Source organism: Epinephelus fuscoguttatus, linkage group LG16 (genome assembly GCF_011397635.1).
Source record: "Epinephelus fuscoguttatus linkage group LG16, E.fuscoguttatus.final_Chr_v1".
Taxonomy (NCBI): domain Eukaryota; kingdom Metazoa; phylum Chordata; class Actinopteri; order Perciformes; family Serranidae; genus Epinephelus; species Epinephelus fuscoguttatus.
Genome location: NC_064767.1, coordinates 23,782,275 through 23,808,106, shown reverse-complemented (window position 1 = coordinate 23,808,106; position 25,832 = coordinate 23,782,275). Strand labels below are relative to the sequence as shown.

Sequence of the window (25,832 nt, the reverse complement as noted above, 5' to 3'; positions counted from 1 at the left end):
AAAGGAACTAAATTGCTTAACTCAGTTTTTGAAAAGTCTAAAAACAAGAAAATTTACCAAAAAAAAAAAAAACTGCTCCCCAGTGTAATTATGTTCAATGGGCTTTTATCCACAAAGTAGTGTGTCATGGTTTCTTTGAAAATATTGTGGTATTGGAGATTAGTCTTGGTCTCAAGACCGATCTCAAGACCAAGTTCTCAAGTTCTCAAGTTCTCAGGCTCGTCTTGGTATTGACCACATTTATACTAGGTCTTCTATAAATGTGGTCTAGGATATCACTAAATTGCCTGTGCAAATTGTTGAATAAAAATGATGAAGTTGATTTTAGCTCCGTAGAGTTTGTAAATGCGCGCATAAAACAAAGTAATTCCCACACATAAAATTCACCTCTGCAATGCCTTTTGATTATTTTACTCTTATGGTATGCCTGTACATACACACATGGCAATGAAAGAGGTGAATGAGGAGAAATATGTGTTTGTTGTCCGTGGGTGTTTTATGGAAATGTGGATCTTTCAGATCAATTTGAGGAGTGCCTCCTGTTTGCATGTTTCACATTTTATCATTAGTGTGTCATGCCGTGTGGGACTTGATCTTGACTCGGTCTCGCCCTGCCTTGGTCTCGGTCTTGGCCTGGTCTCGACCCCTCATAATCTTGGTCATGGTTGAGGTGGTCTTGACAACAACACTGCTCTTTGATATAACCTTGTGAAGCTTGTCTATCCAGTGTTGATCAGAGAATTGATTCTGCAGTGATACAAAGGTGCAGTTAAAGCTCACTACACAAGACAAATCCCAACTTTAATACCCTGGATCCTTGAGCACCCCTGGAACAGTGCACTCCTTACATGTATCAAAATGTCAAAGTTATATAAACAGTGAAAATTGTCCAGTAAGTTGGCAGTATTGGTTTTAGCACGGTGATTACTAACAGCCAGCAGCCTCCTTTAGAAAATTAAATCACATTATTTTTTTTTAAACTTATTTCAGTAAATCATCGACATACAAATTGTTGATTGTATGGGACTGATGTGCTACACAGAGAGTTTATAGCTATTGCTAATTTTCAGCTCTTCTCCCTAGTTGGGCTTTTACATGTAGACGTAAAATTGATGCATGAAATTGATGCAATGAAATTCACCAGAATGCAGGAAATTAAGTGTTTAATGCACAAAAATTCCTGGCTGAGGACCCCCGTACCACCAGTCTCATATGTGTCCTCCTGCCACCCCCCACCCCCATAATGATTACAACTTACCTTCTTTACATGAACCTTATCATGCAAGCATAAATAAGCTTTTTTTCCCAGCTTTCTTTAAATTAACACGAGCAAATACCGTACCTACATGCTAAATAGTGCACTATATATTAGACTGTGGTTATATTTTTTAGCGAAATCTACAGTGTCCTTGTTTTGATCCCACAGAAAGAGGCAAAATCTGCTACTATCTGTTGCCGTCAGGACATCTTGTAGATCACTTGCAGATAGCTCGCAGAGAGATTTAGGGTCATTACTTTTGATATTCAGTCTGCTGAGAAAATTGGCCATTTCGGCAAATAGTTGTGGGGCATTTTCCCGTAAGTGGCTGAGGCCCCCTAATCTTGACTGCATACAGTCGACAAACCTTACACCTTCTGAATAACCCAGTCATTTTCTTATACTCATTCAGAAACTGTTATGACCTTTGGATTGCACTGCACATAGTGCAATACTTTAAAAAAGTTGCACAGAAAATAAAGACCATCTTCAAGCTAAGTTCAGTTACCCATTAATGGATCCATTAACGCTGCATATCTCTCACATTATTAAAGTTAAACATCTAAAAGGGAGTGCACATTTCACAACATTAAATGATTTAAGATTTCATTTAGCAGTACAATTACATGCATAACCGGTACTGACAAAGTACATAATAAAATACTGTCTCACTGAATCATATCAATCCATGTACAGAATTCTGCCTTTGCTGAAATTAATGTTACATTTTGTTTGTCAAAGCAATAAATGAAAATTGTGTCCATATTCAAACTGATGTGTCCAGCTATTAGTGATGTAGGTGATTTTTTAGCATCTTAAAAATGTTTGATCCCAGATAAGATGCACAGCTAACAAGTTGTTTCCTCACAACACAAATTTAGATCGAATACATAACATGATACAAACATAAGGAAATAGCCCATTATGGAAATGCCTCTATGTTGAGCCTTGGGAACATGGTGTACAGTGCACGAACTGAATAACTCAGCTGGAGTCAGATGGTTGTAGCTTAGTTAGTTGACAATGCAATAATGAAAAGCAATTATGTCTGCCAGCTTCCCACACTTGTCACTAGATTTAGCAAATTTCTTTAGACACCTCCCCGGGTGAAATGATTTCTTAAAAGCCACAAGCAGCAAATGTTGCTCCTCTTTTGGATTATCGGGGAAAAACAGTAGACTCTTGAGCATTTGGCAACAGATTTGGTGCCAAATGTTGAACCTGATCCACATGCATTCACACTACTTGCTCGTCTCATCCACATAGGTCTGATCACAATGCTTCCCCATGCACAGCTGATCTTCTGTCTCCGTAGTGCACACACAGGCTTACAGCTTAGGCACCGTGGGGCAGAGGGAGCCAGTGGGAGAAAGGAGAGAGAGGGCCTGCTGCTGAGCTCTGCCTCTATTTATTCTTGATCGGTTCAGCAATTTTATTCATATGCAAATGAGCGAATGACATCATCTAGTCTTGTTTGAGCAGTGAATACCTTCATTCCTTGGATGGTGGTTGGCAACACTGAATACAGCTCTTACATGCCATCAGTGTCTATGCAGCGCAGGGCAGTGGTTGTATTTAACTAGAGGAAAATTTCCAACCTTTTATGTGAATATCCAATCTGTGGATGGTAATGTCAACGACTGAGGCAATAAATTCCTTAGTGTGTGCAGAGAAAGCTGAGTTCCCCTGCTCACAGAGCCATGCCAGCAGTGCCTACATGTACCAGGATGCATTGTACACAACCTTCTCCCCCATAGCTATTAAAAAAACTCATATTGCGATAATTTGACAGATGTTGCAGCTTTTTTGCACTTAATTTCATCTTTATGAAAAAATTTCAGCCCCTGCAATTTGGATATTGCACTTGGCCATGTTGCAGTTTCAGTAAAATTTTGATTAATTGTGCAGCTCTATAGCCCACTAGCCTCTAGCTATTTCTTTTTTGACCAAAATATACAGTAGCAGTAGGTGACAAAAATACTCACTCAATGGTTATCTGCCCTCGACCCTGCTGGTCTTGGTTGTCTTTTCCATTTTATCTCAAGGTTTTTTTACGGGTCTGAAAAGTGAGGCTAATGCGGAAGTGCCTTAAACCTGCATTCTTTCTAATGGCCAGCAGGGGACAACTCTACTGGTGCAAAAAGAAGTCTGATTGTGTACAAGTCTATGAGAAAATGACCCTACTTCTTACTTGATTTATCACCTCAGTAAACATTTTCCTTAGAAGTTTCTGGTCTCGGTTGCGAGTTTGAAGTCTTCTTTGATACGTCATGATGTTCAGTTTGTAAATTATGGTTCCATTTAGAGTAAAATAGATGACAAAGCAGAGTATGTTTTAAGGCATGGCTACTTTATAATTGACAAGTCACTACCACTGTGGTGTCCTTGGGGTCTCAGTCAGATCCACCCCTTGCGCCAAAGAACCAAGTTTGCATTGGCCAAAATGCCAAAGTCAAGGTTTCAAAACAGGAGTCCAGAAATCAGTGGGAGGCGCTACAGTGGCTACACTTCTTTTATACAGTCTATGCTTTACCTAGGGGATCCTAAAGAGAGATCCTGTTTCTGTCGGCATCAGAAGGCAATTTGAGCAAAGGTACTACCAGTTGCTGTTTGTTCTGGGCAGCTCAAGTTCTGAAGGGTCCCTGTCAGCTATATTCTCTTGCACAGCAGTCTCTGCCTCTGTCCATTGCATGTCTTTGGCCAGCCAAAACACTTAAGTATGTATTCTCATCCATGACATCAGCACCTCCATGTCTGAGGCCAAGTCCAATTGTCCCATCTGGGTTGGGAGTGAGATACTGCCCCTAGCAAGGGAATTCAAGTATCTCAGGGTCTTGTTCACGAGCGAGGGTAGAATGGAGCGTGAGATAGATCAGCAGTTTGGCACAGCATCTGCAATGATGTGGGCGCCGTGCTGGACTGTCGTGGTGAAGAGGGAGCTGAGCCAGAAGACAAAGCTTTTGATTTACTGGTCCGTCTACATCCCAATCCTCACCTATGGTCGTGAGCTCTGGGTAATGACCAAAAGATCATCACATCCAGAGGGAGCTTTGAGTAGAGCCGCTCCTCCTTCGTGTCAGGGGTCAATTGAGGTGGTTCGGGCATCTGATCGGGATGCCTCCTGGGTGCCTCCCGTTGGAGGTGTTCTGGGCACGTCCTACCGATAGGAAGCCCCAGGGCAGACCCAGAATACCCTGGGGGAGTAACATATCTTGTCTGGCCTGAGAACGCCTCGGGGTCCCCCAGGAGGAGCTGGAAAGTGTTGCTGGAGAGAGGGACGTCTGGAATGCTTTGCTCATCTTGCTGCCTTGTTACTGCCTTGTTAGATGGATGGATCTATGACATCCTCTGCACTCATATTTTAGGATGCCATTTTTGCTGTTTGAAATGTAGCCAGTTTGTAATACAAGGAAAGAGAATAAGGAAGCTCTGTTTTTTAATGGCATCTAGAGCACACCCCCCTGGCTACCTGGAGGCGAAATCCAGCCTCTAGTTCTTTCTGCATCCAACCATGTCACTATCACATCGAATGACGCCTCTAGATGCAAGAAAAACTCAGCTGTCTTGATCAATATAGTTTATTAATTCAACACTGATTGGCAATGTACATAAAAAGTTGGGAATTTTCCCTTTAACTGTTAATACTCCAAGCTCCAGTGACCAAACAGATAAAATCCAAATTGCCTGATGTCACTATAACACAGACTCAACTCCCTCTTCGTTCTAATTTTTCCCTCTTCCACCATTCACACACGCTCTTCTTTTCAACCCACCAATCTTATTGTCATCTCGAGCACCGTTCGGATGACACACCGCACAGCAGAAAAGAAAACATTTGCCTTTTGCTTTCATTTTTGCTCTGATGCAGCATTTTTGACATGAAGAAGTGCTGTGACACCTCTGTTCAACATGCCACACCGTGCTATGAAAATAAGCACTTTGCTTTTTGATATTTTTCCATGCTGGGCTTTTAAGCACTGTAGTTTCGGTAATGATATAATTGCTCGTAGTTACGCGGATGAGTTCGAGGCAACACATTAAACGACGTGGTGGGTTTATTTAAATGACATTAAAAGCCCTCTAGTGGGTGGTATACACAGCTGTTGCTGCTGCTCAAATGTTGTAGCTCTACATTGTTCCCTCTCCAGTATCAACACAACTCAGGTAATATATGTCAGTAGATTTAATAATATTTATATGTTCCATACTCACACAGCATGTAACGCTGTGAGGGATTAGGATTTTGTTTTTGTTTTTTTTTTCACCAGCCCTATTTGCAGTTCTGTGTGAGCCACAGAGGAGCGCTGTTCAACAGTCTTACAGCGCTCCATCTCGCTAATCATCCTCAACAAAGGGATGAAAGACATTGTGAATATTTAATCAAGAGTTTATCAGCCTGTCCTGACAGTAAACATAATTGAATGAATCACATTTTCCTTTTGTAGAGCAAGATTGCAGTGAAATGATCAGAACAATCCAAACAGGCTGCCATATACATGAAACATACAGGGTAGTCCTTTTGCATTTGATTCACATCCACGCTATCATCTGCCTAAAACTGCAGTCTGTGTAGAAACAGAGGGTTTGGTTTGAAGGAAGTGGGATATTATAGCTTGTATTTATTCAGGCACACTATCAATAGTTATGCAGATTCTGTGAATGTAATGGTGTTACGGCGCATTGTGTATTCCAGTGAAAGGGTGCATAATGGACAGGCAGATTGATAGTAGATGTAAAACACTCAAAGCATTACCATAGCGTAGCACCTTTATGTTTTCTGTTTCTGGAAATATTACATTTCACTTCTTTACAATTAAATCTACAACCCATTTGTAGCACTTCAATATAGACTGTAAAGTTTACCAAGAAAAAAGGCCATTGCTGAAATGCCCTGTGCTGCCATATAATTTCACAGAGGGGAGTGTGCAGGAGAGAGGCCGTGCCATTTTTCATTTGAGGAGGACATGTTTGTTGTCGGCTTGGTTTTTTGATGTCGGTTAAGTTTTCCTTTGGGGATGTTCGGGGGCAATACTACTACGATTAAAGTTTGAGAGTGGCAGACTCCAAATGCTCCCCTGGTCATTTGCGAGGGTGTGTACATTATTGGTTGAATCCCATTGTGCATAGCATTCACTGTTGGAGTAATTTTCACTCTCACAGAAGTCAAAGATCAACGAGGATGACACATAGCACTCTGCAGCATCACATTTCTTCCCTTGTCACAGGTGAACTCAGAGTCCCTGCCAGATATGATTATTCAAATTTATGCCACTTTTGTGGATGCTTTTTTTTTCTCTGCAGTCAAAGGAATGGGAGTGGTGTCTCAAGTACAACTCTGACTTACTGGGAATATTCTTTTTTATGACAGAGGATTTTTGTGTCTAGAAACTCATGGGTTTTGATGTTCATGTCGATGTCTTTATACACTGTCATATTATTTCTGTTTAAAAAGCTCTAAATATTTCATTTCAGCAGGAGCCGTGCAGGAATATGTGGCCATTACATGGGCAATTTTCTCACAGTTTTTCAAACCTCTTTGTTGGATGCTGTTGAAATGCCAATGTAATGCTTGATCACGGAAAGTAAAGGGACCAAAATACCTCACCGGTATGCTTATTTGGTGATTGGACAGAGTATTGTTGCATGTCTTTTTTTTTTTTTTTTTTTTAAACGCAGACTTAAATTGCTTTGTGCCTAATAATATCTGATAAATTGATTCAAAGTGCTCTCACTCCAACCTAAAAGCACTTGCAGCACCACTCTTCTCCAACAAAAACATATGGTATCTTATTGTAAGACATTCATTTGTTGGATTATTAAAGTGCCACTTTTATAAATGGGCCATTTTTCAACTATGGTCCATTTGGGTTTGGAAACTTTTAAAAAACCTAAAGCCCTATTCACATTAGACTAGTATTTACCTTGAGACCTCTCAGTACTCCCCCATGTTTGTGTTTCGTGTGGTACATTCACACAGGGTGAGCACAGTTTGTATTTTACTCGAATTTACTGACATTATCCCTCAGATATAATGTGTCAGTTGTAACTCTGCTCCACACAACACAGAACCATCAGCAGTGATGCACAGTGTTAACCTCCTGTTTACTTTAAAACATGGGTTAAACTAACAGAACCGATTAGGGCTGCCACGATTAGTCGACTAATCGATGACTAATCGACTGTTAAAATAATCGGTGACTATTTTAGTAGTCGACTAATCGGTTTGAGTCATTTTTCATAGAAAAGCACTATAAAAGTACCCCAAAATACTCTTACTGCAGCTTCATACGTTCAGATATTGGCAGCTTTACACACTCTCCCGTGACAGTGAACTAAATCCCTTTGGCGTGAGTATGAAACAAGACATTAGATGACGTAATTTTGGGGTTTGGGCGAGACAGACCGACATTTTTCAACATTTTAACACATTTTTTGATGAAATGATTAGTCGACTAATCGAAGAAATAACCGACAGATTAGTCGACAATGAAAATAATGGTTAGTGGCAGCCCTAGAACCGATTCTGCCATATATTTTCTCGTGTTATCCACGTTTTGCTCCTCTGGTGGATTTGAGCTTGCTTTTTCTGGAACAGGCCTCCTGCAACCAAAATGCTGTCAAAACTTTCATTTATAATTGTCAATGCAGCCTCTGTAACCAGATTCTTGCCAAGGAAAGAGGCAGAAACAAGATGTGGAGAAAACAGACAACCTGAAAACGCCTTACATGGTACTCAAAGACACTTAGCATCAATTAAACATCATTCATCATTCACACATTAAAAGCCACTTTGAAAAAATGAGTTTTAATGAGTGATTTGAACCGGGAGAGGCTGGTGCAGTCTCACATGTGTTTGGGGAGAGAATTACTGGGATGTTCACACACCACTAATATTATCACAGAACCTCTGTGTTTGGCAAAATGTGGCAGGTAATTTGCATTGGAATTTTTTCTTGACAAATTACGAACATGGCCGATTTGCATTGGACTGAGATCACAGATGATCTCTGCAATTATACAAATTACCAGAGGTAATGTACCACTGTAATTGTCATGACCATTACCATATGTCTTTTCCATCACAATCAACCAACTGATGAAAATGACTGTTGTGGAAATGATAACTAATCACATTTTTTAAAAAATCTTGTGATATATTAGCTTGCTAATGTCCGTTTTAGCAATAGCATATATACACAAAATACACAAAATAAAATAATTGTTTTTCTTATTATTTGTTCATTCAAAGGAAAGACGAGCTGTTGGGAAATGTCAGCCAATAAACATACTCTAAATTTGACAAAAAATGATCTTGATTTCTTCTTGTTTCAGTTCTCTCCATGAAGCTAACTGTATTCCAGCCATGTGGAATGCTTTATTGAAAGTAGAGTAGTACCATTGCCAATAGTGGAATAGTTAGTGGGCTAAAACTGTACATTAGTAGTTGAGGTACCACGGTGAAAGGCAGATAGTTAAAGTGTTTATATGTTGTATTGACTTAAAAGTGCGGCACACTGGTAGTTCACATGGGAAAGGTGCGGCTAGCCCTTGTTGCAGCAGCATACCATGACTTATTCAAATTAGAGAAAAAAAAAAACTTCAGCCACAGCAATCGGTCACATTTCAGCCATTTTTAAGCAATTTTCTGTTGTTATAGCGCCACCCAGTTGCCAATTAGAGTTAAATTTCTCCAGTCACCTTGAGGCATCCTGTTCTACATATCTACCAAGTTTAGTAAAAATCGATATGGCGGTTAGGCCTAGATAAGAAATTAGCTCTCTAGCGCTCCCATTTTGTTTGATCGGGTCAATAATGGAGGGGTCCCCTCAGATTATATGTGGTCACAAAGTGTTTTCAAAAAATTCAAAATGGCGGAAAATCTATCTAATCGGAAGTTATGGGTTGTTGAGGCAAATTTGTTCCTCATGAGCAGAGGCATCTCTGTGCAAAGTTTCATGTCTCTGCGACATTCGGGGCATGAGATATGCCCATTCAAAGTTTGCAATTTCAATTGGTTGCTATAGCGCCCCCCTTTGGCCAATTGATGTAATATTGCTTCATTTGCATCCTCCCATGACCAGAGATATTGGATAAAGCGAGATACCCAACTCAGCTCACTTCCTGATTCAGTGACGTCAGCGCCACGCCCCCGTAGGAGACTTGCGGCAGCTCTGAATGTATTGTCGTCAATGAGGAAAATGAACGTGATCACAATTTATGGTCAAGGGAGAGCAGGCTCTGTTTGGAGGGAGAGCTAACCACGCCCACTTAGGAGACAGAAAGAGTAACCGTTTTCTTAACATTGGATAAGCCTACAGTTGGGTATCTCTCTATCTTCATCCAGTATCTCTGCCATGACCCTCTACCACTGTGCCAAATTTCACATGGATTGACCAAGTCAGTGAGGAGAAAAACGTGAAACAGACACACCCACACACCCACAGACAGAGTTTTCGTCATTATATAGTAAGATATTACAACACACATTTTGTTAAAATGGATATTAAAGTGTTATTTAAACATATTAAATTCAAAATTAAGCAGGGTTGAATGTCTCAAATCTGGCTCAGGGACAGAGGAAATAGAGCAGAAACCACACAGAAGTCTGTTTATCACTTTTTATTTAACAAAAAAAAAAGACTGATCTACCATGTCATTTTTATATGTTCCATTTGGTGTCAAGTAGGTGCGACTAAAGAATAGGAAATGTGGTTTTCTTTTTCTTATTTCTGACATAGACGCAAACGTTGCGATCGTTGAAGAATCACCCAAACATGATACTTCCCTCACAGACATAAAGCCAGCTGAAGCCGAGGAGTCCTGTTTTTTATTTCTTAAAGGTCAATACAAGCTCAATAAACAGTGGATCCTACAGCTCCTATAATGCAACTCAATAATGACATTTGTCTGACGTCTCACTGACAACTAACTCAACCCCCCAAGTTTGCAACACTGGCCTTTGGTTGAGAACTCGAAGGCTGTAGCCCAGTCCAAGATAACCCTGCTTACTTCATCACTGTTAATTTCCTCAGACTTTAAACAGCTCCTCCAGAGCCACAGAGCACATCACACAAATGTTTTCAGAGGCTGAGTAGCACTCCTTGTGACAAGTACGCTCATCTCCTTGTGTAAAATCGGTGGAGTGTCCCTTTTTAAGCCACCTTTGTGTGTGAATTACCTTATTATTTAAAAAGCACTGCAAAACTCCAATAAGCCCTTTACATTACACATCTCTGAGTCACCCAGCCTCCCCTGCCTCAAGTCTCACATCTCCTGAAGCAATGTCTTCTTGCGTTAACAGCTGAAGTCCACACACAACACAGAACAGCACATCTAAAATATGGAAACCACTGTGTTGTGGGTGATGCATTAATAAATAGCAAGAAATATGTTGTTGGGCCTGTTACTTTTCACTCTAATGTACTGAAACATTTGATAGTATTATTTAAAAGTCTATTCACTGACCACTGAATATTGTTTTGATGTAAAAATGCACATGTGGGTGTGAAATGTTGCCTAGCAACAGCTGCTGTAAGAGGAGGAAAACAGACGAGCGCTGTGAGAAGAAATTTCAAAGTAGTAGCAAATTTCAGAATGTCTGAGGAGTCTGAGTTCTTTGAATGAACGCCAAGAAACTCAGCATTGTGAGTTGACGTTCGGTTCAGGTCAGAAACGACTGCTCGTCTCTGTAAACTCGGCCAATAACACGCACGCTGTGAAGAAATAAGAGGGCAGTTTAATGTCAGTCTACCTACTCTGCATTTTGGTACACGTATGAGCATGTGTGCAGGCTTACAGGTAAATCAGAGGTAAAGGAACGGCTGCTGTAATTAGTGTTTATCTGAGTAATGTGTGAAGTTACCCCTTTGCAGTTTGGAAAAGTAATTAGTAAACAGCCATTGATTACTTTTTCTGAACTTCACGCTAACAGTGGACAGAAGCCATTCTTTTCCACTTTCTCACTGGGATTTAATCGCTGGGAGAGTGATGAGGAAATAACATTTATTTTGGGGAAGTGCCACACCATATGTGCAAGTGGGTGAAAAGTGAGTTCTTAATATTGAGCATTTTGTCCTTAAATCCACATCCTCTCAGCACAATGCCAAATCTGAGGCGGCGTATGTTTATCAATCACACAGCATTCAGCGTGGTATTGACAAGTAGCCCCATGAAAGATTCATTGAAGAGGCGAGCAGCAGCCGTGCCCGCTCACTTGGAATTTCTTTTGTGAAGCCACAATGCTAAGAGGCTTGCGGTGTGCTGTCTAATTGTATTGCAGGAGATATAATGATATAACACAGGCTACCCAAATTAATTGAGGTTTGCCAGTCACAGCACAAATTATGCAGCAAATGCTGCAGTGCTGCGTGTGAGAAAGTCACTGCACCAGAGCCAGAGCAGGCATCACAGTCAGTGTAGGTGTAGATTATGGTCTGATACAGAGCTTGTTGCACTTAAGGAACCTACTAACAGATCCCTCCTGACATCTTGTGCAGCCGGCACTGTGCTGCGATTACGCTGCATGATTATAAATTGTATGGCTTCTTTCTCCCTCTCTGTTTTCGATCATATTTGATGTATAACTCTACATGGTGTTGTGCTTAAAAAGGAATATCAAAGTAACAGGTGGTGCTCATCTTCCTTATATATGTAATCTGTGTGACCCATTTACATTCTGTCTGCTCACAGGTATGAAACACTGAGCACAGCCTCCACTTGCAGAACTAATAGACTCTTGACTCTAAATCACTAAATTACTTGTGAATTATAAATTCACCACCAACGTGTTCCACATTATCATTTGCTTTTTGTAAGAATCTGAAATATGATTAGAATAATAAGCCACTTAGAAAAAAGGAAAAAAAAACAAAAACGTTTGCATCTTGCCTATCAGCCAGTGGAAACTGTTGGAAGGGCACTGGCGCAGTGCATGATGTTTTACTGCCATCTGTTGCCAATACTTTCAGATGTTTTATGCAATAGTAATATTTTAATGATGATCCTCCCTCATTATTAATTTTCTGCTGGGGACTGTGAAGGAGGCGCATTCAAATAGGATTGTAAAGACAAACACCTACCATCAGGTTTAACAAATACCTCTGTGTAAAGGTGCCGTGCTGAAAATATTTGCAGGGTCCCTTAACATTGCAGGTAATATTTCAGTGGTGATCCTCAGGAAAGTTGCAGTAATGCAGTTGTACTGAATTAGTCACACACCAGACACGGTCTAAATGAGGATGTTAGAGATGACAAATCACTTATGATTAGAGCATTAGCCAGATGAAGAAATGCATAAATGATGATTGAGTAAGTAAAAATGATCACAGCCATTGTGGTGGTGTGTGTTTGGAGGAAATGAAATATTCATACGTTTTTGTGTTTGTTTACCTCAAGTTGGGAATTTGCTATTGTTGGTCCTGTGAGACCCAGCACTGAATGGTGCACAGGGAGCCCAGTAAGAAATTACATAGTGTTTCATCTCAGCGTTAGACAAACCCCGGCCTCTTTTTCCTTCTGATTCACTCCTAAGTTTGTTTGTGTAATAAAGTCCGTTGCGGCTTTGTGTTTGTATGTCTGAGTCTGTGGTGTGTGTGTGATGACTATGTGGGTCTGTGAGGCGCATTCGTGGCTATGTAGCTACTAGACCAAGTAAAATAGTCATAGTCATCTTTATAAATAGTCATCTTTGCCTTAGAGCAAGACCCATGTAAATTAGCCTGGTGGAGCATTCAATGTGCTCACGAGAGCTCATCAAGTAACATCATCCTGTTTGCTTAGTGAGCATGCTCTCTGTGTCTCATAGGGAAAGTCTTTGCAGCATTAGCAGGCCAAATAAAAAGCTACTGTAGTAAGCACCAATGTGTTTGGAATGTCCTCAGAGAGAGGGAGTATTGTCATGGTGTTGTGATGTTTTACACCTCAGCGACTGTCCGTTTTTGCTGCACAAAGACATGGATCATAATTTGAATCAATTTAGTCTTTTCATTAGGATCTTATTGTATTCTTATGGCTTGAGAATGAACGGTGGGGCAGTGTAGTATTTGCTAGAAAAGATAAAAACAACACATGAATAAAACTACTAATAAAATACTTTAAACAGACTCCACTAACACTGATTACAAAGCACATGGGATAAGTTAACCTTCAGGGCTCTCTGAAAGAAATGTTTTCATTCTTACCCAAAGCATCATCTTTTTCCTGAAACTTCAGGGCTATCTGTGGCTTGAAGCCCCAAAGGCCATAAACATGAACTAACAACATCGTTCAACAAAAGTATCAAATTCAGCTCATTAATAACTGCCAAGGTTCATAAATGAAACAACTGTTTTTATCAGTGACCCATTATTAGCTTTAGCATTTTACATTGCATAAATTAGCAGAACAGCTAGCAGACTTTTCCTCTACTCTCAGCTTAACAAATTATATGTTACTATTTTTCGTACTCGCTGCTGCATCTCGCGACAGAACAGTTTGGCTACATTTTAATCCTGCATGCACATTTTTTCAGCCGAACATTGTTGAAACTGAGCAGCTAATGTTGCTGTAGTGAGAAGTTAGCAGGATGAGATGCCCGACCAGGCTACGTCCTGTTTTATCTAGTAACAGAATTGTTTACATACACCATGTGCTCTGTCTGTTGACATGTATTTTCTCCGAAATCCAAACTGTTTCCACAATATTTTCCTCATCGTCTTTTCTCAGTTGCTTGCCATCTGCCTGCCGCTGTTTGACGGTGACACAGACTTCCAAAATAAAAGCATATCCTAAAGATGACGGTATGGATCAATGTTTTCATTTTGCATCAATGATATTGGATCATTGATCATTGAATCAATGCATCGATCAAGACAGATGGAGCGTTACACCCCTACTGATGACATGCACAAAATATTCAGTTTTTTGCCCTTATTCCGAAAAAGACAATATCCCTGTTTAGCTGTTTCACATGGCAACTGTGCATACTCTGATTTACAGTGCTCTAACATGTCATTTATTGCTATCATGGTAATATATAGAAATGTGGAGCGGCTGGAGCAGATTGTCATTTTGCTTCTTTGCTTCACCAAAACGGGATTTTCTTAAAGTTTCCAACTGGTGGCGGACTTGTTCAACTGTGCAAATGCAGCCTCCACCTCTCAGTCCCTCAATCACCTTCTTGAAAAAGTCCTGGTTACAGAATTCATTCATATCCAGGCACCTGTTAATATCAGTGTCTGTCATAATATTTAGAAGCAAATGTGTTTCTTCTTCTTCTTTGAGTCCTTTTCTTTGGGTATGCATCTGTTCCCCAGCCTTGTTGGCAAGTCTGTTTGTGCACAGCGTATCCATGACAACGCATAGAGCCGACTATAAACAGTCAAGAAGCCTTGTCTCGCAAACTGCAGTAAGAACCCCAGTAAGGACATATTCTGAATGTGTTGTATACATGTCCAAAGAATGCTATTAAAACCTGAATAAACCCACATCTTAGTCGGGAGATGCTAAAGTCAGAAAATGGCCTAACTCACTGTTTACGTGAGCCGCATCAAATCCAGGATATTGTCATATTTGAAATGATAATGGAATATTAGTGTGCATGTAAACGTTCCCAGTGAGAATGGGAGAATGACCTCAGAAACACTTGGCACCTCAAAGATGGTGATGAATTAGACGTCTTCTCTGGCTGCAGTTCACGTTTACAGTCTTAAGTACGCCTTAATCCATCTGTGTTTGTGTGTGTGTGTGTGTACAAAGCAGCTCTCATGATTTCCATACCTGTAATTAGTCTTACCTGAAGTTGCATGCGTGTGATTGCCTCAGGGAGGCGTCCTGGAAGGCTGTTTCAAATTAGCAGGAGGGCGATTGCCCTGATTGTTTCCATCTGGCCATTAAAGCAGACATTTGAGTGTTTTTCGCTCATTGACGGTGGTACAATTGCAAAGAATGGATGAATAAATTTTGCAGAATCAGATTTGCAAATAAAAGTGTTACGTGTTCACAGGCGAGCAGTGATAAACCTACGGAACAAAAAGTGCATCATTTATATTACTCCCTCACAGAGTCATGTTGATGTGCGTGGCGCAGAGTGTACAACCCTTTGCATAATGTACAGCCCTGTAAAAAGGCTGCTATTGTATATTGCCAGGGTAAAGCCAATGATGAATTGGAGAGAGGCAATCACTTGACTTTGCCAAAGCTGGAATATGACACAAGTAGACCAGCTACTTAACATTATGGCTGCAACATTAATGACTAGTGCAATTGTATATTTCCCCGGGGAGACACAGAGGGTCAAATGATAAAATTGTCTTCCTACTCATTAGGTTTATAATGTATATCCAGTTTGTGCCCTCGTTTTTTTTCATTAATTAATCCTGAATGACATAATGAGCACTTTCACTCATGCTAATGTTTTTCCAGGCTGATTTGTTTCCTTAGTATTATCATTGTTGTTATTGCTATATATTGCTTGATCGTGTAAATTCAGCTGGTTCTGACTGGTTATCCGAATCTGCGGTTTATTTGCGGTGTATTTACAGGTATTTCTACGTGAATTTCATATCTGCATATCTATAAGTTAAAGAACATCACCGCAGCACTGAGCTGAGACCTATTTCTGGACTTATTATTTGAATCCAGCTGTGGAAGCCGTTCTCTATTTTTGTTGTCTCTCATGGGTGTTGGGCAGTAGCGTGGGATACAAACGCACCATTGCCTCTGGCACTATCCACCAGTGCATAAAGTTTTTCAGAAAATACTGTGTAACGTATACGCAGTCATACATTTTTATAGTATAGTCTCAATGGTCACATTAGCAGCTTCATTGCCGTGACTGCTCTGTCTGTCTCTCTGTCAGAATATTTTTCATGCTTTGCTGGATTTATTGTGAGTATCAGATATTACAGACCCGGTCTCTCTCTCTCTCTCTGTTCTCTCTCAACAGATACAATCTGCCTGTTGGCAAACAAGGAGGGTCATGTATGATTGAAATAGCTGCAGATAATGACACAGCTCAGCGTCTCGAGGAGTACGTGTCACACCCCATGTCAAAGGTAAGCTGACCTGCCTGCAGTCACATCAAACCCCTTTGTCACAGCCTGTTTCTTACATTCACATTTCTAACCCATAATCATGTGTTTGGTGTCACCTTCTTGTTACGGTTCAGGTTCTTACCTGATGAACATGTTTAAAAGGTATATAATCTAGCATGCATGACTCCAACAACAATGCAGTGAAAAACAATAGATATAATTTAATCAGACACAGTGTGTTTTCACAGAGAAGTACAACTCTGTTTGTGATTAAATTTAATTTTAAAACTATGTATAGCCCCACTATAATTATGCATTTGTGTTTTCATTATTCTGAGACTTACTTGTCACTCTTAAGTTATTTAATACATTATTGTTTCACTTTTTTTGCAATCTCTTTTGTTCTTTTTATGTAACCGAAGTGGGTGTTCAGACAGAAACATCCCTGTGGTGGGGGTGTTGCTTCAGGTTATTGTGAGACATGAAATAATCATGAAAATCGCATGAAAAGAATTTAGGAATCCAAGCTTGCGTAATACATTTATGAATTTGAAATGTGTATCAAGTGCCAGATCAATCCACAGCAGTGTATGATATTATGAGTAAGGATTTTATCCCTCTAGAAAGTGCTACCTTTCATAATGAGGATCATAAGGTGAGCAGTAAAGGTACAGCATTCATGTGTGTTTGCACATATTTGATTGGCCACCACAGCCCCTAGCTAGATGCTGCATTCTGGCACAAGCTGCCTGTTATTGTTCACTTGCCTTTCTTTGGCACCCCTTAACCTTAAATCAAATGGATGCATTTTTGGTCTCAAAGCAGCCCAAAGCTCACTATAAAGAATTCAGAATCCAGCAAATGTACTACATCTAGTGCACACATTTTGATGCCATGAAAAATGTATTGGTAGCACAGAGTATTTTTGATTAGACAGTTTTTTGATTGAAATTGTAATTTTTCCTTTTTTACACTGTGTATACAACATTTAAAATTTGGCTTTTGCTTAATGATAAATTTGTTTTTTTTCCCTTAAAAAACATGAGTATGTTCCTGAAAGCAAGCCACTGGGTTAAAAATATATTGTCTTGGTGTTGTTACTTATTCTCTGGTATATCATCACCAGTGTAGCAAAGGTTACTTTTGAAATGTGATTACAGATTACTAGACTACTTCCCTCTAAAAATGTATTACATAATCCATCTTTTTTTAATGACTTCATTAAAGTAATGTAACTTAATACGTTTGATTTATTTTTTTGATAGTTTGTTTAACAAACCTTTTAAACTGGAAAAGAGAACCAATCGAAACCAATACTCAAAATGTGAGCGCACACTGCCAAATGATTGGATGTAGAGAGCCCCTTGTATTGAACACTTCATGGTGTTCAATACAACACTTAAATCACACATCAGATCTTGATTAACAAATTACTCAAGTTGAAAATCTATACTGGTGTGCACTGTATAATTTGGGCTGGATTTAAAATCACGCTGAACGCATGCTGCTGATGAGTCAGCAGATGGCGTTCTGGGGGATCTCCTCCCAGACCTGGATTAGGGCATCAGTGAGCTCCTGGACAGTCTGTGGTGGTACTTGGCAGTGTCGGATGCACTGATACATAATGTCCCATAGGAGCTCAATTGGACTTAGGTCAGGGGAACGAGAGGTCCAGTCAATAGCATCAATGCCGTCATCATCCAGGAACTGCCTACACACCCAGGGCCCACTGCACCAGCGTTAGGTCTGACAGTCGCTCTGAGGATTTCATCCTGGTACCAGCCTGGCCACAGCAGTCAGGGCACCGCTGGCTATGACATGGAGGTCTGTGAGACCCTCCAAGGACATGCTTCCCCAGACTATCACTGACCCACCACCAAATCGATCATGCTGTATGATGTTACAGGCACCATAGTCTGACAGTCTGGTCAGAAACATGCACACCAGTACCCTGCTGGAGGTTATTTTATAGGGCTCTGGCAGTGCTCCTCCTGTTCCTCCTCACACAAAGGAGCAGATACCGGTCCTGCTGCTGGGTTGATGCCCTCCTGTGTCCCTGTCCAGCTCTCATTGTGTAATGGCTGGTCTCGTGGTGTCTCCTCCCTGCTCTTGAGACTGTGCTGGGAGATACAGCAAACCTTGCGACGGCAGGTATGGATGTGCCATCCTGGAGGAGTTGGACTACCTGTGCAACCTGATTGGGCTGCAGGTACCGCCTCATGCTACCAGTAATGACAAGGACGCTAGGAGAACAAAAACTACAGAAGAATCAGTCAGGAGAGAGTAACTGTCTGTGGTCACCACATGTGACCCTTTTTGGGGATTGTCTTGCTTTTGCCTCTCCATTGCACCTTTTGTCACTTTCATTTGCACCAATCACTTGTGCCTCCGACATTGACCCATGGATACCCCTGAAGTTTAACTGACTTGGTGTTATACTATGATGATTAATGGATTTATTTGCATATTTGCATATCTGTAATGCACTGTAATGGATTACTGTTGCCTTTATTTTGTCATCTTTATTATGCCCTGTTACATGTAAGTAGTTCCTCCCCAACACCGTGATCATCACTAGTATTAAAGCATACTGTAAATAGAGCTGATTGGCTTACACAAGCTAAAACACATAGCTGCTGCCTGTAAATCATGACAATTTATGTTTCCTTTAATCACTTATGCACCGCATGACAGCAATATTGTGATAGATTAAGCGTATGTTATCAAAGCTGGCCCTGCACACTGTTTTTAAGTAACAGCAGTTGCTTTATGAATGAAGAACAAGAGCTGCCATTAAAAACATGTGCACCTGTTACATTATTTGCCAAGATGATCACACTTGGCAGATAATATCCTTAATGCCAGGCATGTAAGTAGCACTAAGCTACTTCTCACTTGGTAATCACAGGCTGGTCTTTTCACTCTGGCTCATTAGTTTGATTAACAACACCTGTATTTTTTATTAAATTAATAATTTTTGTTTTTCACTATCAAAGACGCAGAGAGGGGCTCAACCTTCCCACAGGCTCTGCATGCCTCCCCCTCCCTCAGTGTGATTTATGGTCTTCTAATTTGAGATGCCAAGATGTGTCTCGTTTTTTTTTTTTTGTTTTTTTTTTTTTTTGGCTTTTCTTTTAACACATTCATTACAAAGTAATGAAGTATCTCTGCTACAATTATATGGGACATTGTTTGTTAATTATCTTCTTTATAGAAGAAGTATTGCCATTATTTAAAGTTATACTGTGTAAATTGGTTTTGATTGAAGTTAGCTCTCAACACTAGTTGAATTAAACACAATTAGATTAGTACATAAATAGAGGTTTTATTTGCAGGCATGCAGTTAGGCTTTTAGCCAGTGTCATTAAACTTATAGAGTAGGAAAAGGAGAAAACCCACACATGTTAAAATGCAGCAATAAAGAGGCTACTAGCAGTTGTTTAGGGTTGTCAAGGGTTTGAGAATAGTGTTGTATGAATTGCTGCTTGTAAACTTGACTTTGTGAACCCACACTGGAACTTGAGACGTGTTAAAACCAACACTCCACACACAGCCCGGCCACAGACCTTAGAGAGAACAGGAAGTTAGCAGTTGTCAGTTTCTAATCCAGACTGCTGAGGCTCATCAGGCAGTTTAGCAGCTGTCACTGCAGCACTATTCACAACCATTACCAAAATAAGTTGCTGAATGTCAAATTATAAGAAATGCTGGAGTGCAAAGTCAGTGAAACAAGTCATAGTCAGTATCATCCTTGGCAATACAGACTGGAAGCCAACACGGAGCAGAGAGAGGAAAGTTTTAAAATTATGATATTTTTGAATTCTCTCATAAACCTCACAGATTGCTAGAGTAAGGGTTCAAGACCAGGAATAATATGAACATATTGATTATCTTGCTTTGAAAGTCTTACTGCCACATTTTAACCACGGGTGTGTTTATAAAGCATATTTTTAGTGCTTAGTTACCATTTACCTTAACAACAATTTTTGTCTGGCGATGCTATGTTCTTCAGTTTTACTAAGTTACTCATGTAAACTGGCACCACATATAAATAATAACACTATCCAAAAACATAAATCCCCTTTCAAACAGTCTGTCCCTGAAAGGTTCAGGAATATTTCTTTCATGGGGTCATGTGTGAATGGGAGCAGGGGTTGACACCCCTTTTACACTGCCAGATTTTCGGCAAATGTTGGGCCATTTTGCAGGCAAGCTGCGAGCGTTTAGACACACAGAGCTGGATTAGGGAGTTGATCCGAGGTGCCCAATTTTCCGCCACATAGGGGTAGACATATTGGCGGGACCTTTTTGGTTTAATAAGAACGAAGCGCCCTTCTGCAACAGGAGGGGCTGTTGAAGACTTGTGGGAGGAGCTGTTGATGACACGTGAGACCCACTGGCGATGGACTAACAGGAAACAGCTGATAGCAGGAATGAGCAGCTAGTAGCATGAGGGAAACTTGAAAGGAAACGAATTCCGCACCCTCCTTGCCTTAACAAATGAAGAGGCCATTAACCATCAAATGAAGGGAATGGTGAAGAACGGGCGAACTTATGAGAGAATTGCTGAAGGACTGACCAGTCGCGGCTTCCCTCCCACGTCACTGTTTACGTCACATGCTAAGCTACGCGTTTTGTTACTTGCTCACGCCTCCCATTGCCCCAAAAAGGCACATTTTGTATAAACAAAAGTAGGCAGGCGGCATTTCACTGCACTCCCCAATTTTGTTTTTATACTGCCAATGCTGAACGAAGAGTGATTGGGCCTTGCCTGCAAATTTGCACAATTCCTATTTAAAAAGGGCTTGACATTCAGGAAATGATCCGCCAATTTCCAACCTCAAGACCCTGTAACATTGCAGGGAAAATGCAGGTGCAGCTGTTTGTGAAAGAAAGCAGAAAAATTGCAGGGAGGATCATGTACAGAGTCACGTACATCTGACAAAAGACGCTTTCATGTGGAGTGAGTAAACTGAGACTCCACTGATGACAAATTTGAATCCACATCTTGTTTATGGTTCAGTATTTACACCAATGCTTTTGCTTCTTTAACATTCCCTTATCAAATGTGTGTGTGTGTGTGTGTGTGTGTGTGTGTGTGTGTGGGTGGGGGGGTACCTGGCTCATTTTTCGAAGTTACTTTTTTACACCCGTGAAAACAGGTGAGAGAAAAAAGTTTGTCAGGCCAAAAAAAAAGTTTTTGTCAGGATCATTTGTTGTGGAACCCATTCCGGCCACAAGAGGATAAATTGCACCAGTACCAGGATTCAAGTTGTCTTCCAGGTGTGTTTTAACTTTTCCATGCGCTCTAAATACCAGGTACATACATTTTGTGTTAGTCACTTATGCAACACTACAAAGAAAATCTGAATACTTTAAGTCCGATTTAGACCATGGGATAGTGGTGCACTTAAGCCATTTGTGACCAAAATAAGTGTAACAACAAATTGCCTGATCCTAACCAAAAAAAAGTTTAAGTAAAATAACTGGCAAAACTTTTTTTCACCTTGCAAAACTTTTATTTAACTGTTTGACAGATGAAAAAAAAAAAAGTTTTAGGATTATCCTCATAAAACCTTTTTGTACCTCCTCCTAAAGCATAAACACAGGAAAGAAATCACTTTAGAGCTGACTTAGAAAACGGATTACAATATTTTTTCTCTCATTTGCTTCTCAAGACTTCAGATTCAAATAGACCACAAAGCATGTCTTGTAAACTTGTTGAATTTTAACACACTAGAAGAGGATTGCCACCATTCAAAAACAGCTCCCCACCTGCTATAGTTCTAAAAATGATAACAGCCTTCCTCCATCTTGTACACAAACATCTAGCCTTGACCTTTCTTCTTCTGTTGAGATTTATGGCAGTTGGAATCCATGTGTTGCATTACTACAATCCGCTGGTCTGCCCTTTGCCCCATCTATTCTAACTTTGCCACGGCACGGCGGAAATATTCCTGAATGTAGTGCATGTGTGAATAGTGAAAATCATAAGTGGTACCTGAAAGGTTATTCCAGTAATTTTCCAGAAACTAAGTGTGGAAGAGGCGTAATAGTGACGTGAAGGCCACAGTGACTCATCCTGCCTTCAAATGGTCCTCAGAAAGCAGCATGCAGCACTCGTGAACTCAGTGCTGAGAGTCCACTTACAAAGTCATGAATATTACATCAGTGGGTCTTTGAAATGGACCCCTCTCATAAACATGGTAAACACACTTGAAGGCGCCATAAAGTCGTTCCATATCAGCACATCGTCATCGTGCAGCTCCAGCGGCTCGTAGCCGGTTGTATCACATAAAATACGGTTTAGCTCATTGTTAAAGTATCCATCCAGAGCTGCGTGTTTTATTTGAATCTTCAGCTTTGTTAAAGATAGTTGCAGGGCTCTTAACTTTGTGGTGACATTACACACCACGTTCCTGTGAACCCCTGTCCTCCGTGTCTCTTTATAGGCTTTCAAATGTGCAGCAGTTATGCCATTTAAAGCTTGCATTAATCCGACATCCCAAATGATTATGTGGTCTGACACCTCACTGTCCCTTCGCCGAACACCTCCACTGCAGCTGTCCAACACCTTTAGTCAAGCACCAGCGTGGTGTCATGACGAATGTTATATTTGAGGGATGTCAAGGTCCAATAAATTCTGATACGGCTGCTTAGATTTCATAATGGCTGATATGAAATTGAAAACGTCAAGATTCAGTGTAATTTAATATGTTCAGAGAAAAAATCCTCTTTGCTTTATTCTGTGTAAGATTTTAATCATATATTGTATTCCATACAAAGTTGGATATCATCAGCAGAGCTTTGAAAATTTACACATTTTGCCAAGACAAAGCATGCAGAGACATAAACCTTGAAGACTCATAAGTAAGATTTATTATTTGGACATTATGACAACACAATCATGTCTAAAACCTTTTAAATACATGATATGAGAGGCCTGCATTGTTAAAGTGAGGTATTAAATTCACTGACCCTTTATATGAAAACCAGTATCTGCCATGACCAGATGTAATAAAATCAGGTATCCATGTCAAGAAGCTTCAACATGGATAGCGGGGACAGTCAGTATTCATCTTCCAGAGATGTTGGCAGCTGTCAAAATAAAAGAGAACATGTTCCTGTATTGTTTTATTACTTCTGCTATAGGGTTGGCAACATTTGACATGTCAACAGGATTTTCAGATGTATCCACATTACTGTGACTATGACCCAGCTGAAGGTTGAAGTAGCTTTAAAGCTTATTTTGGAATAAGACAGCCACAGGAACAGAAAGGGGTCTTTGTATCGAGTGAAAGTGCTCAGATTGTGGTGGCTAGTTCAGTGCTTGTGATGTCATTATAGAAATTAGTGTAATGGTGAATTATATAATCCAAGGGGAAGGCATTTACTCTGCATGCTTTAAGGCTATTCATACATGAAACAGAAAATGACTTTGACTCAGGGGAGTTTTATTCTGAAAAATCCACTGTCACCACACACGTAGTTTGCAAGGATTTGTAATGAAGCCGTGATAAATGTTGATTTGTCCCTCATAAATTAATCATCATGCGTGCCGTGAGTATGAAAGTGTTATGTAAACCTGCTAAATAGAAAGTAGTATTCAATATTCATTTGAACATCCGGAGGTCACCGCTGCGAATGAAATATATGTAATTTAGTGCTAATATGAGACGGTCTTGTGCTACTTCTTTTTTTTTTGTGCAGCTCTGCTTTGGTAGCAGACACAATTATGCCTCACTTGTTAAATTGACCGTTATGGTACGATAAGCTGCAAGTTCACAGAATTTATCTACATTAATTCTACCCAATTACCTTGCACATCAAAGAAGGCTTGCAGCAATTTTTAGATATTTTACCTCTTTCCCATTGTATCAGGATGTGTATTATCATATGATGTCAGCAGGAGCAAAAAAAGAAATGATTATAACTGCAGTTGCTTGTCTAGGTCATGCTAAAACCACATTAAGCTGGAGAGTAACAGGAGCTGATAGTGTTAATCTGTCTTGCTGATCTTAATATATAGTAAGGTCCTCTTAATGCAATAATAATGTTAATATATTCACACACTCATATTGAGAGCCTGTTTTTAGCTGCACAGCTCCAACATGAAGGGAGACATATTCTGTATGATGCAGTGTGATTTACTAAACGATAACACTGATCACCGGCTTTCCTGTGTGTGTTTTTTTCTCAGGGAACCTTTGGACCCATATTTCTTGGCGATGTTTCGTCCCACTGGGAGATGCATGTCGGGAGTGCAAAGGGAGCGAGGAGATTCATTGGATGTATCAGGGAACTTCAGGTCAACTCGAAGGAGATTTACCTAGTGGGTAAGGCGGTGAGAGGGAGAAACATCAAGAATTGTGACCCGCCTGTCTGCCAGCACCTTCCCTGTCGTAACGGAGGAACTTGTGTCAGGTACTAGGTCACCTTTAACACTAATAAAAAATTACTTAACTACCTTTGAACTTGAAAGCCATTAAGAATATAAAATACAGTTTCCCTAATGTGTTTGCCCTCAGTAATAATACTGCATAACATGCAAGAACTGACCCCAAAAATGAGGTGGACCGCAGCACAGTTGTTATGCATGTGCCAAACAAAAGACAGGGGTGTTTACTGGATACGCTTATGCTATTAACAACAAAGGTCAGGGGAAAAATGTGGTATGAGTGACAGAGTCATTACATCTCCACGTTAGACCTGCTGTTTTCCTCACGCCCATGTGACTCAGAGTGAAGCAGGACTGTCAGTGTTTCTATTGTAGGAATATATATTCCAGTTTAAATTGTTTTCCCCAACCTCTAAAAACATGAATGAGTCGTGGCTGTGCAGTGGGAGCTTTGAGCATGCACTCACCCAGTCAGCCAGCTAGTGAAATGACAGTTTTGGCAACAGCTCCTCTTCCCAGCACCAACCATTTCTTAATGCAGAGCTGCTCACCTGTCAAGCTTATTTTATCTGCACTGGACTAATTTCGGTGTGGGCCTACTTTCGGCTAACTGTGAAGTACTGGACTGGGACTCAGCAGAAAAATCAATATAAATTGATTGTTAATTTCATCAAATGGTGAAAATTTAATACAGATAATGAACCATCTTGCCAAAATATCCTACAGCAGTTACTTATGTGACTGAAGAGAAACTTAACATAAAACATATTAAAGGTGCTCAGTACAACATTCAGAACATTAATACATTAATACAATTTTGCTATTTGCTGTGTGACAATATAGTGGATTAATGGCACACATGCAGTTTATGTGAGTTGCTGAGTGTGTATTCCACTGGATAGCTGATTGCCACAGCTCTGTACCGCACTCATACTGCAGTTATCGTTGTCCCCTCCCTTTTGGCAGAACGGCAGCTGTACAGTAGCGTAACACCCACACTCTGTTAGCTCTGTCAGCGCTGTTGCCGTTGTGAGCACTGTTTGTTGGCTGGCTCAGCCACCTCCATTTTGAGAGCCATGTGCAGACAATCCTGGCTCAAACACTCAATCATAGAGATCCTCTGAATGTCGTATAGAGCTCTTATAGAGACCACATCTATAATGCC

At 40.3% G+C, this 25,832-nt stretch overlaps 1 protein-coding gene across 1 annotated transcript in view; it reads left to right on the top strand.

Moving 5' to 3' along the window:
* The window catches only part of eys (eyes shut homolog), a 233,308-nt gene that overhangs the window by 171,209 nt on the left and 36,267 nt on the right, over nt 1-25,832 (top strand). The window contains exons 42-43 of the mRNA XM_049600306.1: nt 16,182-16,290; nt 24,470-24,693. Coding sequence (XP_049456263.1) covers nt 16,182-16,290; nt 24,470-24,693 — 333 coding nt within the window. The remainder of the gene's footprint in view (nt 1-16,181; nt 16,291-24,469; nt 24,694-25,832) is intronic.